Source organism: Triturus cristatus, chromosome 10 (genome assembly GCF_964204655.1).
Source record: "Triturus cristatus chromosome 10, aTriCri1.1, whole genome shotgun sequence".
Lineage (NCBI taxonomy): Eukaryota > Metazoa > Chordata > Amphibia > Caudata > Salamandridae > Triturus > Triturus cristatus.
The window spans coordinates 17,002,663-17,021,117 of NC_140593.1; the positions used below are offsets into that span (position 1 = coordinate 17,002,663).

The 18,455-nt window shown below is 40.4% G+C and overlaps 1 protein-coding gene across 1 annotated transcript in view; it reads right to left on the reverse strand.

Annotated features, from left to right (window-relative positions):
- Nucleotides 1–18,455, reverse strand: part of LOC146788731 (vomeronasal type-2 receptor 26-like) — a 712,759-nt gene that overhangs the window by 73,532 nt on the left and 620,772 nt on the right. The window contains exon 7 of the mRNA XM_085630952.1: nt 6,314–6,437. Within this exon, the coding sequence (XP_085487078.1) occupies nt 6,314–6,437 (124 nt within the window). The remainder of the gene's footprint in view (nt 1–6,313; nt 6,438–18,455) is intronic.

The window sequence follows — 18,455 nt, forward strand, 5'->3', positions numbered from 1 at the left end:
AGGTGAAGCATTCTGCATATGTTTGTGATGTGCAGAAAAACACCTGCCTCATCAATAAACCTGGGTACATATGGAGTATGACAATACTTTTATGTGACTTGATAGTGGTGGACCCACGTCTGTGTCTTCTTTAGATCTGGTAGAATAGTGGCAATGACAACCTTGCCACAGGTGACAAGCCACTGTAGGCCAATACCCTTCAAGGTTGTGTACTTATCTGATACATTGCCTGAGCCCATGGTGAGTGTAAGGTGACCAGTATTCTCACATTCTTCTGACCCTGTTGTCTCCAAGGACTAAACTTTCTGCAGATATTCCTGTTCAGTAATGTGTGTGTGGTCTTAAATCTTAATAGTCCAGTCTTTTCTAATTTATATGTCCATTATGCCATCCTGCTTTTGTTTGGGCACATCATGTGAATGGTGTGATTTGTCTGTCCATGCTTGGATTTCATATTTACAACCACACATCAGTCGCTGTTGGGCATATGTATTGTGTGTATTTTGTCATTTGTGGATGACTGACAATGGAGTCCTTTTGAGCTATGCTTGATGCTCTTCCAGATCACACAGAGCTGAACTAAGTGTGCTGTTATGTCTGTTGGATTGCCCTGTGCTACATGTGGTAAGCCGAGTGAACAGTGAGTGCACAGGAGTGTTGTGGGTCCGTCTGCCATGCAGATGCTAATTGCGCCAGTGTCACATCCATGCTCTTAGTTTCCACACAGGGGAGGATGTGGATTTTTGAATGTGAGGCCTAGCTGAAGGTGTGTTTTGCAAGGTTCAAGTTTCATGTGCTAGGCTAGCTTAAACAAGGGTAGAGGTGAAAGAGACTAGTGTTCCCAATTTTGAAATGGAGTGGAGAATCCTTTGTAATGGGGGCAGGACAAATTTCAAATTGCAGATTGTCAGAGAGTGTAAGGTATGAGTTAAGTTCATAGGCAGTTCTTGTGTGGGAGACGTAAATTATCCACAGTGTCCCAATGTGAGTGGTTTTGCATGCAGGGGTGTGACTTAGAGAATGCAAGCTTGTTAGACTGGTTAAATACTGGTATGGTATGGTGGGAATAGGTAGATGTGATAGGGGGATAACCAGCTGGGGAAGGTTGGGTTATGGCAGAAGATGAGAGCTGTAGTCTGTGGCACTACAGTGAGAGATGACTCTGACTGGGCAGATTCAATGAGATAGGATAGCTGTTAATGTGCATAAGTCAAAGGGATTATGGAGCATGGAAGTCATAGGTGGATGTGACAAGGCCACAGTTAGACACGGTTAAACTTGTCATATTTACCAAAGTGCATAAGTGTATGTAAAGGGTATACACAAGTTGTGTCATCAAGGGTGCTGAACGGTGAAATGTGAGGTGTTGTATAGTTGATGTATGTTGTGTTTGAATCTGTGGATGCATTTGTTTTTTTTGTTTTAGAAATGACAATCTGTAGACACTAAGCTGAGTAGGGTGGGTGTATGGTTATATGTGAATGACTGGAGACTTATTCATCGAGCAATGTAAGTGTCTTGTTGTGATATGTGGTGATGTGTTAAGTGTGCATGTCAAAGTGAGCTGTGATGCTGCAAGTTGTGGGGTGAGAGCAGTTCAAGACATTACTGAGGGTGCAACTGATGATGAGAGTGGTCCATTTGACATGTTACATTTGACGTCTGCTGAGGAGGTGATGAGTACAGTATATTGTGTGCATGTCATCTGTGGAAGAGGTGTTGGGCACATAGTGATGAAGAGTGGTGCTGTTCATATAGGTATGGATGTAAGAAGGGCAGCACCAGTGTGAGATTGTAAGAATTGGGCTGGAAGAGTTAGAGTTCAAGGCTGGAGCTTGTGAGGCAGACATGCTTTTCTGCTACCTGCATCAGAGGGGGATTATGACGTGCTTGTGTGTGTATGATAGTTTTGAGAGATGAGCATGTACTTTGAGGTGGATGTCAGAGGGGTCATACCCGCACAAGTAGAGTTCATGCAGGCCATAAGGTAATGTTGAAATGTGCTTATGTGTAGATTATGTGTCTGTAAGTAGGCAAAACCAGTAGCCATAGGAAATATGACGTTGTGGAATGTGTTTGCTGCAGCTTCCTGTCTGCCAATGGATGTTCATGACTGATTGTTTTAATTTCCGCTTTGAGTTCACTGGCAGATGCAAATCCTATTGGCATCACAGGACAAGTAGCCTCCACCTAGCCTTTCCCTGTCAGAGTTGTGTGTGGGCATATGTGGTGAGTTACCCTATGTAGGTAGTTGTAGTCACTTATTGGTCATTCGTGCCCTTAGATATTGCCCTGGGATGGAGGTGGTGATTGATATTTTTGCAATGTCATGATGCTGGAACATTGGATGGCAGTCCATTGCTTAGAGGGATTGTATTTTGTTTATATCATGATGTGACTATGAATTCAACCAGTATATCCATATGATGGACCAACTTTGGACGGCTACCCATATAACAGAAGTAAAATAATTGTAATAGTGAAGCAAACACTGGTAAAAGTAACCACCACTCGATGTAAATAGCCCATTAAGCTGCAGTGATTAACGCAATGGCTATTGAGTTGGGCACCGGGTGATTAATATATCAGCATTGTTGTACTAAAAGTAAGGAGGACCGCTGGGAGTGCCAGTGACTTACTGTCGATGGTATTGCATTGCATAATTTGGACTCTTTATGATTCTATGTCTTTTTTTTATTCCTATGCATATCCCGACTTGTATAAAATGCCAATAAAAATATCTATAAAAAATAAAAAGCTAAGATACTTCTTGCTGATTATACAGTCACACTTTGTGAAATTGTTAATTGTTGGATGACACTAGCCAAGCAATACTTGTGCATAAAAATGTGATATTCTGCAACACTCGCCTGATTACTTAATGCTTTTGTTGTTTTAGTGTCACTATTTTACTTTGTTTATTTTCGCATGTCTAGTCCTTATGTCCTTTCATTTGATGTACTGTATGCATCGCTTTATTTGGAAACAACCAATAAAATACTTTGAAATGAAAAAAATAAAAAGTGTTAAAAAAACAAATCAAAAAAATTTCTATGGTAAGTATTAACATAAATGTATATTATATGGGAATTTTATCAGTAGAACACATTTTCAAAAAAATACTGCAGCACAAATAAGTTATTTTGAATGCAATATTTAATTAATTTTAATATATTAAATTGCATTTTAACGTATTTTTGAAGATTTATTTTGAAACAATCCTCCCTACTGTAACATGTTTGTATGCATTTATTATGTAGTACAAATTATCAAAAAGTATGCACAAAATGACATTTCCATGTATTATTACATTTAAACAGCTGTTCAAATATTTTATAATAAAATAATTTTCATTTTGTGTGAATATATACATTTTTGTGTGGCTCAAATGAGAAATATATATTTTCAAATTCAAAGTACACACATTTATTTTAACATCATTTACTGTTTAGTGTTATTTTAAATCCCTGCCTCCATTATTTCTATGAGTGTTGCAGTACCTCCGAGGGGCTGTGTGTGCTGCTGGGGTTACTCTAGGTCTGAGCTGGAGAATATTTAGAACTGCTTTTGTACTTTTTTGTAGCTGTGGTATCTTCTGAAGTAGAATTTGTGCAGCACAACAGCCTTAATCTTTTGTGGTTGAACATTTGTCCCTACCTAAACCCCTCCTTGAGCCTCCCTTGCTCCTCCTAATCTTCTCTAGTCCCATACCATTTTATAGTCAGTATTCCCCATTTTCCAGTAATTCCTCCCTTTCCCTGCCCCACATTTACAACAAAAATGTGGCCATATGTGTATGAAGATCTCCTTCACTTAGACAGAGATCTCTGCATTTAACCAATAGGAGAGGCCGAGACGTAGACCTCTGCATGGAGGGAGGTGAGTAGTATTTTGTATTTTGTGAGTAGTACTATTGTATGTTTGTCTGATGTTTGATCTTGTCCTAAGCCCCTCCTCAGCTCCTTCTACCTCTTTTAGGCCATCTCTCATCATCATTTAATACTGTAGGTGTTTGCTTTTCCTCCTCTGATTCAAATCTCAATGCTTTGACACTTCATCTCTGTCTCCTGCTCACATTTTCAGGTCGTCTAACATAGAGTTAAGAGACAGAAGCGTTTCAAATGAGAAACTGAAGAAATAAAAGAGAGATGAAGAGAAAGGCAGATGGAAAGAGGAGGAGAGCATGCAAGAGAGAGACAGAGCATAAGAATGAAAGAGAAAGTGAGAAAGATAGGGAGAAGAGAGAGAAGGCAAAGATGGAGAGAGGAAGAGAAAGAGTTAAATTGAGAAAATGCAGTGTAGGAAGAGAGAGAGAGAGAGAGCGAGAGAAAGGGATGTAAAGAGAGAAAGTGAAAACACAGAGAGAGAAGGATAGAGACAAAGAGAATTAGGGAAAAGAGAAAGTGTAGAGAGAGACAGAGAGACTGGCAGACTGACAATGACAGACAAAAAAAGATATGTTGCAAGGAAGGCGCAGGAGGAATAAGAGAGAGCACGCTGCACAGAGCAAACTGAAAGATAGAGAGAGAGATCTCTTTGCTGATATATGAAGTGGTCCATTATCCTGAAAACTGAAGGAAAGGGAGAGAAGGCCTTTCGGTGAGATGTTGAGATAGGGCCGGCTTCACCTTTGGAGCCGCTCAGTGCGACAATTTTTTGTTGCCCCCTTCCCATGAACTTCTTCATAGATTCCCTCATGACCACCTCTCAATGGTGCCCCATCTCTCCTTAGCCCCTATCTCACATGTATTTATTTTATAGTGCTACTCATCCCAATGTAGAATGTCTGAGTGCTTTACATCACAAACATATTATACAGAGACAATGAGCCATAAACTTGTGTAAATCAATGTATAGGAAATATTACTTAAGACACTGATGGCTAAAAGGTGTAGGAGTCAGGTGTCATCCACAATGGTAGGCATTACACTTTAGAGTGCTTGATCTGGAACACTACGATATGCCGTTGTTGCTGTCTCCTCTAGTGCTTGCATACCACAGGCTGCCTTGTGCAAACGCACACACACTTGCACCATTGTGCAAAGGTGCTTGAGTGATGTAAAACTTAGGTTTTTGTAATGGAAGGTTACACTTCCAGCACAACATTCTATGTTTGGCAAAGTTTAACACTTTACCACATTGTACGTGTGTTGTCCTGTGCAGCACTTATGTAAATTTCAGAAGATTTGGAGAAAATAAATATTGTTTTAAACTTTACGCCTGCCTCATGGATGCATCATTTTTTGATGTCATCAAGATCTCTATTAAAGATAGAAAACTATGGGCAAGGTAAAGTTCATGTGCCACCCATGGTATGCCTCTGTTCCTAATGTATAGTGCTTCTTTGTGTTACTTAGGGCTACTGTCCAATGCAATAGTATTTGCACTGGAAAGTAAGCCCCAAAACAATACTTTGCACTGGGTTTGCAATACTTTTGTGATGCAAACCAGGCGAAAAGTAATCGTAAATTTGCCCATAAATGTAATGCAAGATTGAGGAGTGAAGCTAATAAAATTGCATTGATACCCACAGGATGCCTTTTCAACAACGTTGGAATAACAAAAGATTGAGAGGAAAAACAATACATTTCTTAACCTTTGCCTTTCAATTTGCATGCAAGAAGTTGATGCCAGTTCATAGATCAATACGTTATATCTGAAGGATTGTCAATTTTGAACTTCAAATCACAGAAGGATCTATTTGATAAAAGCAATAGCCCACTTAGCTATCAACATAACATACTAATCTCTGATCTGCATGTCACATGTTGTGCTGTGCAGCAGGGACATTATCCCCCCATGCTACTCTATCATGAGTCAAAGCTGTGATAGACAAATCTTAGATCACTCTAAGTGCATTAACCACCAGGGTTATCAAGCTGTTGTAAATACCCCTGAAATATGCCACACATACACATAGATTTCTGCAGGAGCTCTTATCTCGGATCAGCCTGCCATGCAGAGGGCACTTCCTTGACCTTGGTGCCTAGTGTGCCAATACCAGCCGCACCACCTCAAAACTGGTACTGGGTTGGGAGAATGGAGTGAGAGAGAGAATAAATGTAAGAGATATGTGGTTTAATCATGGACCATGGGCTAATTCTAGCTTTGGCAGATCCCAACATTATATCATCATTCTGTTCAAATAATTTTATTTCCATGTAACTGACATGGCGAACATATGTTTAGTAAATATGTACACATGAATGGGGTTATTCATAAAGGAAACTTACACTTGTGAGTAAATTACACGTCTTTTCCTTTGGGTCTTTTAAAAGAATCTTTGGTTGGCATGCTGTGTTTTATCACCTACCAGTCTTATTGGTAATCTCTCCCTCTATGCAGAGAGCGCAGCTGTAGCAGCAGACAGGTTGCCCCTTTAGAGGGACCTTCCGGTATCCAGGAAGGCAACTCTCACTGCATACAGAGTGAGGGACCTGGAAAGGGAGAGAAGAAGGAGAGGTGTGAGAGATCAACTAGGGAAGAGATATAGGAGAAATGTGACATTACCACAGACCCTGTGGACTTAGAAAGAATTTTTATATTTTCTTGTTAAAAATGAGGTCTCAAGTTGGCAGAGGTATGGAGTCTATCCAAGCAGGGACCACCTAGTCAGGGAAAGCTAGATACACACTAAAAGATAACCTGTGCTCACTCTCTGGTAGCTTGGTATGGAGCAGTCAGGCTTATCTAAAGAGACAATGTCAAAAGCATTTGTGCAACAAACACAAAAACACAGTAGTATAATTAAAACACCACAACTAGACTCAACACAGGTTTAGAAAAATAAAGAAATATTTTATAAATAAATCAAGAGCAAATGATAAAAATCCAATAGTGTAAAAATTTATTTATGAATATTTAAAGACAAAAAAGAGTACTAGCACATAGAACCAATTAGCACCTATGGGGGTCATCAGGTCACGCTGGACCTGGGCAAAGTCAACAGTTCAGGCTGACTGCGATGGAGCGCAGCCCAGAGAAAAGAGCCACGCAGGCCCAGTAAACACCATACCACGAACCTGGTCGCAACAGCAAGATGCAGGATGCAGATGAGCGAAGCGTCAATTTCTGCCTACAGTCGAGGTGAATTTAGATTTTCTTCATGCAGTGGCAGTGATGCGTTGGGTCTGTTGAGTGAAGTGCTGGTTCCAAGTGCTGCAGTTCCAAAGTCGATATGCCGGGTTAATCCATGCTGGAGAGAGGATGCCTTGATCTTCTCCATGCACTGGCAGCAATTAATTAGTTCTGAAGTGGTGGTTCCGGGTATGATGAGGAAGTTCCTAGTGGGATGCGCCAGGACCTACTCCGGCAACAGGTTCAGTGCATCAGATCTACTACACACCTATGGAGGATGCATTTGTTTCTCTGGTGCAAGTATCTGAGTTCACTTCCAGTGAACTAGGCACAGTAGCTGGGGTAGAGACTTTAATATCCCTGAGTTTCAAGCGACAGAAGGCAAGCCAACAAGTCCTTGGAGATCAGTTCAGTTGCAAGACAAAGTCTCAGCAGAAGCAGAACGCAGCAGGAAGCAGGGCAGCACAGCAGTAAAGCAAGCCTTCCAAATCAGTCTGTTCTTGATGAAGCACAGCAGTTCTTCTGGCACAATGTCCAGTTGTAGGCCCAGAAGTGTCTGATTTGGTGCGGTCAGAGACCCAGCACGGTTACCTAGTAAGCCTTTAAAAGAGGGGGTGACTGCAAAGAAGGGAATTTTGGGCACTTCAAAGAAAGGTCTTTGAAGTGCACAATGGACTTTCTTCCTAGCACTGGCTCCAGACTATCATCGGGGGGAATCAGCCCTTTGTGCGGGGATTAGGCACTATCTACTCAGGTGTAAGTGTCAACCCCTCCCTCCGTTTCTGCCCAAGAATAGCATTCAGAATGCAGATGAGTACTCATACCACAAAGTGGTATTTCTAAAATAGTAATGTCAAATCCAACCTTACCAGTAAAGAGGACTTATCATTACCATTCCACAGATGTGAAACAGGACCAGCTACTCCTTTCTAATCAGGAATGACAGCTTGAGTGTATATTAAGGAATTCCCAATATTATCCTATGAGAGTAGTAGGTCTCATAGTAGTGAAGAATTAATTAAGGGGGTTGTACTGCCAGGACATGCAAAAACCAGCTCTGTAGTCCCATTAGTAGCACTTAATTTACCGGCCCTGGGTATATGGTATAGCACTTTATAAGGTACTAATAAGTAAATCAAATATGGCAATTGTGTACACACCAATGTTACCATGTTTAGAGAAGAAGCAAATGCACTTTATCACTGGCCAGCAGTGGTAAAGTGCTTAGAGACCTCAAGCCAACAAAAAGAATCAACAAAAAGATGAGGTAAGCAGGTAAAATATTTGGGGGAAGACCACCTTAAGGATGTAATATTGCTCATGTTTGAAATTGGAGATGCAGGGCAGATGTGATAGCATCAGTGTGAGAGATCCATGATTGAGGAGATGCAGAGCACGTGTGATAGCATCAGTGCTAGGTGCCCATGGGGGTACATCTGTGGAGCAGATGTGAAAACACCAGTGTGGTGGCTCAAGGGAGGAAGAGATGCAAGCAGATGTATTTCATCAGTCTAAGGGATCCAGGGAGTGAGAGATGTGGGACAGAAGTGATAGCATCAGTGTGAGGGATCCAAGAAAGTGGAGATGCAGGAGAGGTGTGATATAACCAGTGCAAGGGATCCAGGAAGCAAGAGATGTGGGACAGATGTGATAACCTCAGTGTGAAGGTTCTAGGGAGGAAGAGATGCTGGGCACATGTAATAATATTGATGCAAAGGTCCATAGAGGTACAGCGAGAGATCAATGAAGGTACAGACGGGGAGCACATGTGATAGCATCAGTGCAAGGTATCCAGGGAGAAAGATATGTTTGCCAAATGTGATAGCATCAGTGTGAAAGATCCAGGGAGGAGTAGATGCAAGGCATGTGTGATAGCATCAGTGGGAGGACTCCAGGGAGGAAGAGATACAGAGCAGAAGTGTCAACATCAGTCTGAGGGACCTGGGGAATGAGAGATGCAGGGCAGATGTTATAACATGAGTGTGTAAGTTCGAAGGGGAGGAGATTCAGGGCAATTTAATTGCATCGGTGGAAGGGTTCGATGGAGGAAGAGATGCAGAGCAGATGTGATAACATCATTTCTAGGGATCTAGGGAGAAACAGATGCCAGACGATGTGTTGCATTAGTGTGAGGGATCCAGGGAATAAGAGATGCAAGATCGATGTGATAGCATCAGTGTGAGGAATCCAGAGAGAATGAGCCATATGTTATAATGTTAGTGTGAGGGATTCAGAAAGGAAGATATGTGGGGCAGATGAGATAACAGTGTCAGTGGAAAATGACGAAATATCAAAGGGGAATTGATATAATAGAGCGAGGGGCTCCGTGGAGAAGAAACACAGGGTACATGCCATATTATTACAGAGTCAGGAGGTCTGAGGCCAACGGGCTAAAGGACACCACTAAGAGATGGAGCAGCTAAAGGAAGGGGCACCGGGCTGCTGATCCACAGACTTATTTGCATGTGTAGGTGCAGCTTACACATGCGGACCCTTAACAAGTGTCAAACCACTTTAGAAATAAGAGTTTCTTCAGAGTAAACATACTTGTTTGAGGAGATTGACAAGATTTTGCTGACCCATTCTGACCATGTAAATGATTGAGCTACTCATCATCAGTCTAGGACAGGTTTAAATCCATTTACAGAGTGGGATTGTGCAGGAAACAACCCCAAACGTGGTAAAAATGCAGAGTTAGTGTTTTTACCCCATTGAAAATATTTTTTGTATAGAAAAACACTTAGCACATATCACAGACAGACACTGGGGAAAGGAAGGATTTTTCCCTTTCCCTGTGCCTGTCTGTAGTCGATTACTGCTCTACAATTGCAATTGAGGCTGAGATCATGGAACATGTATCCAATCCACCAGACCACCAGTGTTTTGTTTTCTGTTGGGGGAGCAGCCCCTTGGGCAAGGGTCATTTCCCCCCTGGGGGCTAGTTTTTTTCAGCAGATCTGTCCACCAGAGGCTTGGGGGGAATCAAAACCCACTAGACATCTAGGATGTCATTTTGCAATTATTGTAGGTATCGTCCCCTTGGACAAGGGTCACTTCACTTTGGGACTATTCTTTTTTGTACTCCACCCCGTGGGCAGATCAGTCATTTCTGGCACATATCAGGCGGATCTGACATCTGGGTGGGGCATTAGGTCACTAGACACCAGGGAATTATGTTTTGAAGGCAAGCAACCCCTTGGGAATGGTCGCTCCCCTTGGCCATTGTTTTTGTTTGTATTCCACTCTCCTCAATGGCAGATCAGGCTAAAAACAGACAGCTGATCTGCCCTCATGGCGGGGCAGAAGCCAACTAGACACCAGGGACAGTGTGTAGAAGGGTCAACCCCTTGGGGGCATCTGCTTATTTTTTTTTCTGTCCCGAGGACAGATAAGCAATTTTTAAGCATCTATGTCCTCTGTGTGGAGGGCAGAATCACACTAGACACCAGCTATTTGTGATTTGAACTGGAGTGACCCTTGGTGACCATATATCTTTTATTCTCCCCCCAAAGGCATATTGGCCATTTTCAGGCTGATCTGCCCTCAAGGGGTTATGCAACCCCACCATACACGAGGGATTTTGTATAGGAACGTCCGCTTAGGCATGGATTTTCTCTCCTTGGGCACCATATTATTTATGATTCATTTTTTAGTGGATTGGGCCTCAGGGTGGAAGGAAACACTTGAGTTACCTGGGAGTAAAGTTATTTTGTCCTGAGGGATCTGATTCTGGGGTAAGGTTTGTTTCCATCTGGTGGTGTCTTTTTGGCCTTTGGCAATGGTTCTTTCAGTGTATTTTGACTGATATTCTATACATTTTATTAGTGTTTTAATTTTATTTTTTTTAAATTGTTGAGCCAATCGTTTCCTTTGTCTTGCTGATTAATCTTGTTTTTGGGTGAAGCTTTAGCAGATCTTCAGTTTGTGGATTTGTTGTTGGTGCGTAACTCCTTTTGTAATCTTTTAATTTACTGAATATCCTTGGCCGGTTTGTATTTTTTTTTACTGCTGTACTTATGTTCGAGTCTTTAGCTTTTTGTGTGAATATATTTCAAAGTAAACTATTGATTTGTACATGTTAGGTGTAATGTTTTTTTTTTGCTTTTCCTTTTCAGTGGAAGTTCTTTGGTGCTTGCTGTGTCTGTGCAGAACAGTTGAAGTTGATCTGTAGTCTTTCTGTTTCTGGCAAGTGAGGGGCATTGTCTTTTAGTATGATTGTGTGCTTTGCATTGATTGATTTTTCTTTCAAGATTACTATTAAACCAGTAATTTTACTTTCTGTTTGATAAGTCCACACTTTGTTTATTTCTCACTTTACACAGTGTTGGTTATTGTTGATTTATTTGTCATGTTACTTTTATTATTAGGGATTATGACTAAATGCAAGAGACCCATTTATGGGGTCCACTTAAAGTCACCAAGCATTGGTGTGGTCTCTGACTTGTCTTTGCCAGCCTGCCACTACCAGACATGTTTCTGGACACATGATGTGAGGAACAGCATTCTATGGGCCCAGGAACAAAGCCTGTTCTGGGTGGGGATGATCACACCTTCCCCCAGAAGGATTTGCCTCACAGGAGCAGGAAGCTGCAAAGGCCATGCAATCATTGAACCCTGCCCCCAGCCATCTGCTGTTAGGTGCAGATGGCCTCTTCCTAGTCCTGCTTTACTTTTGGCAGGCAGACTGGTGGGAAAACAAGGTAAATTAGGAGAAGTTCCCACCTTCAGCCTGAACCCCCCCGAAGGGGGAACAGGTGAGATGGACTACACTTACCACTCTCTGCCATCTTTAAGATGGGGAACGTAGCCTAGTAAAAGTCAGGGATATGCCCACCCCCCACATTGGGTGAGCATTTAGAGTGTTGTGTAGATCTTAGTAATCCCCAAGACCTGCGGGTTTTAGATGACCTAAACTGAGGGCTTGGTGTACAAACAGACTCTGGACACCCCCATAGGATACGTCAGCTGTTAGACCAGCTAGCTCTACAGTGCCACTCCCACCCCCCTGTATCCTAGAGTGGTGTAGGTAGTTTCTGGCAACCACTGAACATGACAACAACCCTGATTCTTCAGGGATTGTGGCAAACAGTACTTTACTTTTCACTCACTCACTCATGCTTGCATATTCTCAGAAAGCAGACAGAATGATGATGGGGATGATTTTTGATAAGTATTTATTGGTCAGGCTTCATTCTCCTTTAAAACATATTTGCTGCAACAATCAGCAGACAGGAGCATACAAAAGTAATTGCAAGCACCAATGTAGTAAACAGTAGATACATTTTTACCATAGTGCTAAAAAGATGAACATAGATAGCACTGAAAAAACAATAGCATTTATGTACTCCTACAATGCACACCCTACCTAATTTGCCTAATTGTACCTAGCCTAGCTATGTAAGTGAAGCGTGTATATGTGCATATATGTATGTTGCCAAGAATCCCTTAGGGAAAAACCAACCCCCTCACCTGGTGGTAGAGAATGAAAGACCCCATCTCTTCTCCGAGGAAGACCGCCCACGAGGGATGTCAGACTGCTGCAGGACCCCATGTCAGTGTGGAAGGAATTCTTCTGTCCTGTATAGGGGGGAATAATGGTCTTATATTCCAGAATGGTCACTCCATGGGTTCTTCTAGGATCAATGTGTTTTGAAAATAATTGTGAATGTTTTTAAAATGAATACGGTCATGTACAGCGGGTCTGTCATCCAGAATGATGAAAAAGGGGTGACCCTTGTACAGAATAACTATGCAGTCCCTGAGGGCTTGTTTCTATACGTCAGTTACAGGTATTATGATAATACCAAGTAGCAGCATGTAAAATAGAAGAGCCCGGTGTCGAAGAGACAGGGAGCAAACTACTGGGTAAAAGGTCACCAGTCAGAACTGTTATTATCATGTGGATAGGATAATGTACGTAAAAGAGGGCATACATGGCAGGACTAGCCTACGGAATGTGACACCCACTCCATATCAGAAATGGTCAACAAGGTCAGCTAGGTGATTCCAAAGCTAAAGCCATTATAAAAGCAAAAAAACCTTCATAATTAAAAATACTAAAAAACACTTTAAAAATGTGTTAAAAACGTCCATAAAATCAAAGTCGGGAAAAGAAAAAGAAAGCCTTCTTCCCTAAAAGCCTTCAAAAACATTGTCTATACTTGTATATACGATTATTATTAAGCCTGGGTGGTAAAATCCGCTCCGCTCGTGGAGTTTGCAGGTTTTTGGCAATTCCGCGTTTCACGCAGAACACAGAGTTACGGAAAACTCTGCGATCCGCGGCGGAGCGGTGTTTTTCCCTTGTTCGCGCTTTCAAAATGCATTTTCGCGCACGCGGTAGTAACTTACCTGGATCCTTGCATTCACCGACGAGTTTTCGTATCCGTTCACGTGCGCCACGAGATTTTGGTAGTCAGCCACACAAACACATCATTCGGACGCGCCATCGGATATCCGGCGAAGTTCAGCGATGCCGAACATGCAAAATGTGCAATCTGGAGAAGAATATCTCTCGAGCAGCATAAAACCTTCTTGAAAATGATGATTTGAATGAAAAAAACTCCTCAGATTGACATTTGTCTGTACTTTTTTGTGCAAGGAATTTTTTTTAAACTTTTTTTTGGGAGAGGAAGGAAGTGCCCCAGAGTCTCCAACTTCATGTTCCTGTCCAGCAGGCACCTCCCAGTGCTTTGTCCATGTCCTGTTCATTTTCATTTGGATTTGGAGCGGGAAGAATCACCCTTTGTGTCTGTTGCATCATATATCATTGGATTTGAGAACTTTTGGATTTGAGACTTTACAAGTAAGTTGGTGTTGTTTGTTTGATTGGGGCATTGCAGTTGCTGCAACTACAATTTTTGTACTTTTCATCATTTTCAATGTTTTTTTATTGTGGGTAGCTAGTAGGCCCAGAGCTAGTCTTGGGTGCATGAGACAACTGTTTCTGTGGTGTCTGTTGAATTTAAACATCATTTAGGGCATGGATGGCATTGGATTGAATTGCAAAATGTGTATTTTTTGGGGTATTTCACTTTGTTGGTGTGTGTTAAATAAATGCCTTTTGTGTGTGTGTGTGTGGTGTGGTTGTGGTGTAACTTGCATACCTTGTTTAGCCTTGTGGATTTCCGTTTATGCATTAAAGCTGCGTTGTTTAGCATGACTCCTTTGTCTGGCCATGTAGCCATGCTTGAGTTCATTGTTTTCCAGGTCTGCTGCTTGTTGTGACTGTGAGTGAATATGTGGCTGGTGGCCATTTTTTGGTGGTATTTTAGTAGTGTGCTGCTTTTGCCATATAGGCCTCCATGTCTTTCCTTTGTTCCTCTTGGCTTACTGCTTCCATCCCCTTTGCCAGCTGCAGCTCCCCGAATGACCTGATGCGCAAATTAATGCCAAAATGGGTCCACTTCCATTACATTTGTATTTTAGTTTTCGTTCTTCTTTTTTCCTATCCTTCCTGAGTGTACATAGTATACCGGATCACTGACATAATATCGACTACAAAAATATAGACTTACAAAAATATCGATGCCAAAATATAGAATGCCAAAATATCGAAGTCCTATCTCCAAACAGGAAATTACAAAAATATCGAATCCAAAATATCGTTGTAAATAATATAGTTAGTCAAAATATCGAATTTTTTAAATGTTTTAAAAGTAATGTTAAATAAATGAAATAATACATATAATTAACTGACACATACTTAAAAATACTTAAATACCAGTAAAATTAATGAATAATTAATGTAAGTAAAAAAAAATATTAATACATATATCTTAACGTGATATTAATTAAAAATATTCAATATTTTCTGTGTAGGATAGCGGGCGCGTAAAATTTACTATTACCACTCCAGTAAGTGCAATAGTAGGGAAAGCGTTGGATAGCGGGAGGGTAAAAATTACTATTTCCACTCCAGAGAATGCAACAGTAGGCAAAGCGTTGGATAGCGGGAGGGTAAAAATTACTATTCCCACTCCAGAGAGTGCAATAATAGGGAAAACATTGGATAGCGTAGGGGTAAAAATTACTATTCCCACTCCAGAGAGTGCAACAGTAGGGAAAGCATTGGATAGCGGGAGGGTAACATTTACTATTCCCACTCCAGTGAGTGCAACAGTAGGGAAAGCGTTGGATAGCGTAGGGGTAATAATTACTATTCCCACTCCAGAGAGTGCAACAGTAGGGAAAGTGTTGGATAGCGGGAGGGTAACATTTACTATTCCCACTCCAGTGAGTGCAACAGTAGGGAAAGCGTTGGATAGCGTAGGGGTAAAAATGACTATTCCCACTCCAGAGAGTGCAACAGTAGGGAAAGCGTTGGATAGCGGGAGGGTAAAAATTACTATTCACACTCCAGAGAGTGCAATAATAGGGAAAACATTGGATAGCGTAGGGGTAAAAATTACTATTCCCACTCCAGAGAGTGCAACAGTAGGGAAAGCGTTGGATAGCGGGAGGGTAACATTTACTATTCCCACTCCAGTGAGTGCAACAGTAGGGAAAGCGTTGGATAGCGTAGGGGTAAAAATTACTATTCCCACTCCAGAGAGTGCAACAGTAGGGAAAGCGTTGGATAGCGGGAGGGTAACATTTACTATTCCCACTCCAGTGAGTGCAACAGTAGGGAAAGCGTTGGATAGCGTAGGGGTAAAAATTACTATTCCCACTCCAGAGAGTGCAACAGTAGGGAAAGCGTTGGATAGCGGGAGGGTAAAAATTACTATTCCCACTCCAGTGAGTGCAACAGTAGGGAAAGCGTTGGATAGCGGGAGGGTAAAAATTACTATTCACACTCCAGAGAGTGCAATAATAGGGAAAGCATTGGATAGCGTAGGGGTAAAAATTACTATTCCCACTCAAGTAAGTGCAATAGTAGAGAAAATAATAAATGTATTTTTATTTTTAAATTAATTAATTATTAATACAAAAACAAGTATTACAATTAATTACCAATCACACAAGAATTGATTATTTATAAATACCAATACTTTTTTGTTTAATTAATTAACAATTAATAATTAATTAACAAACAATTGATTTTCAATAACAAACATTAATAAATGCAAATAATACCAATTAATAATTAATTTATAATATATTAATTAAGGATACACACAAATTATTTAAATAATTATTTTTTTCCAATTATATTACTTCCCACCATATTCCCGTATAAACACAATACCCGCTACAAATATTAATTGAATACAATTAACATAATTATCAATTTACCTATTAATACTAATTAATTACCAATTAATACTAATTATTTACCAATTAATAATTAATCAACAACCAATTAATTTGCAATACCAATTAATAATTAACTAACAACAATTAAATTACTTCCCACCCTATTCCCCTATAAACCCACAACCCGCTACAGAAGTAAAATGCAAAATTAAATTAAAGATATATTAATTAACAATATACACAAATAAATTAAATAATTATTTATTTACAATTAAATTACTTGCCACCATATTCCCCTATAAACACACTGCCCGCTACAAATATTAAATGAATACAATTAGCATAATTATCAATTAAACAATTAATACAAATTAATTACCAATTAATATTAATTATTTACCAATTAATAATTAATCAACAACCAATTAATTTGCAATACCAATTAATAATTAACTAATAACAATTAAATTACTTCCCACCCTATTCCCCTATAAACCCACAACCCGTTACAGAAGTAAAATGCAAAATTAAATTAAAAATAATTAATAATTCCTATAAATTATTATTTAATAATCTATAATTAAATTACTTCCCACCCTATTCCCCTATAAACCCACAACCCGCTACAGAAGTAAAACGCAAAATTAAATTAACAATAATTAATAATTCCTATAAATTATTATTTAATGTACTATAATTAAATTACTTCCCACCCTACTCCCCTTTAAACCCACAACCCGCTACGGAATTAAATTACAAAAAAATTAAAAAACATAAAATTCAATAATTTAAAAATATTCTAACATACATTCCAAAATTTATACATACTTTTAACACATATACTAACACTTAAAACACTATAAAAAATTCGATATTTTTAACTACTATATTATGACTGTCGATATTACTTACTTCTATATTATTGCAATCAATATTTCTTACCTGTTTTTCGATATTCTTCACCACTATATTTTTGCAAGTCGATATTCTGTCCATTCGATATTAAAAACTCGATATTCTGGCTACTCGATATTTTTTTTTCGATATTATGTCTAGTTACCAGTATACCATGAAAGCCCTTGTTATTAAAGTTTCATAAATGGCTACATTTTTTTTTAATAACTTAAACTGAGTTAATAAAATATAATAATATAACACTAACAAGTGTGACCACCACACACTAAGTTATATATTATGTTTGTTTGTTTGTTCTAGTAGTAATTGAACCACAAATGCAACATTACACTGATGTTCTTCTCCTGACTTCTTTGCTTTTAGGTGCACAACAAGAAGACAGAGGAGAAGGTGTCATCATCACCCATTGTACTGCCAGTCAGAAGCCCTGCTGCGTACCACATCATGTCCATATGTGACCACAGACATCTCTGCAACTTGTGCACCTGCGTCCTGCTGACATCGGAAGGAAGAAGATGGCCCCAAAGAAAGGTCCCAGGTCCTCCAGTTCCAAGAAAGATGCCAGTGAGAAGAAGGAACAGAAGTGGCACTTACCAAGACTGGTGTGCCGGCCAATATGTTTTTTGGGAAACAAAAAATTAAGCCTGCATCAGCAGTGTCCAGGAACCAAGCTGGGAGCAGCACCTCCGCCTCAGTGGGTCCACCCCACCAACCAAGGCCCAAGCCCATAAGTGTCACAGAGGTAGCCAATCTACTTGTGCAAACGCCAACGAGCAGTGATGTTGAAATTTCATTATAGCAAAGCAGTACCCAATCAACACAGGCTGAAACTCAGCAGATAAGTGGGCAACAACAGCCGGAACAACAGCCGCAATAACAGCCGCAACAACAGCCCACAATAGTAGTTGTTCCTCCCGAAGTAGGGGAAGTTCAGGAAATCGAGCTTCCTGCAGACGAAGAGAAAGCCACTCTTTCAGAAGATCTATTGTCTTCCAGATCCCCAGTAAGGAAAAGGAGGGTTAGTCCATCAACTTCTTCTTCAAGCCCCCCTTCTGATGATCTAGATGCCACTTGGAAGACAAGGCTAGGGAAAAGAAAGGTCCCAGAAAGTCTTAGGGTTATGGAGGTAGATATAGAAGAGGGGAATGATGATGACCTGCCAGCCATCATGAACATCACTCCAGGCCCATTGGAGATGGAGAACAACATTATTACTCTATCCCAAATTGCTGTGAGGGATGTGGCACGCATACCACCAAGACAGG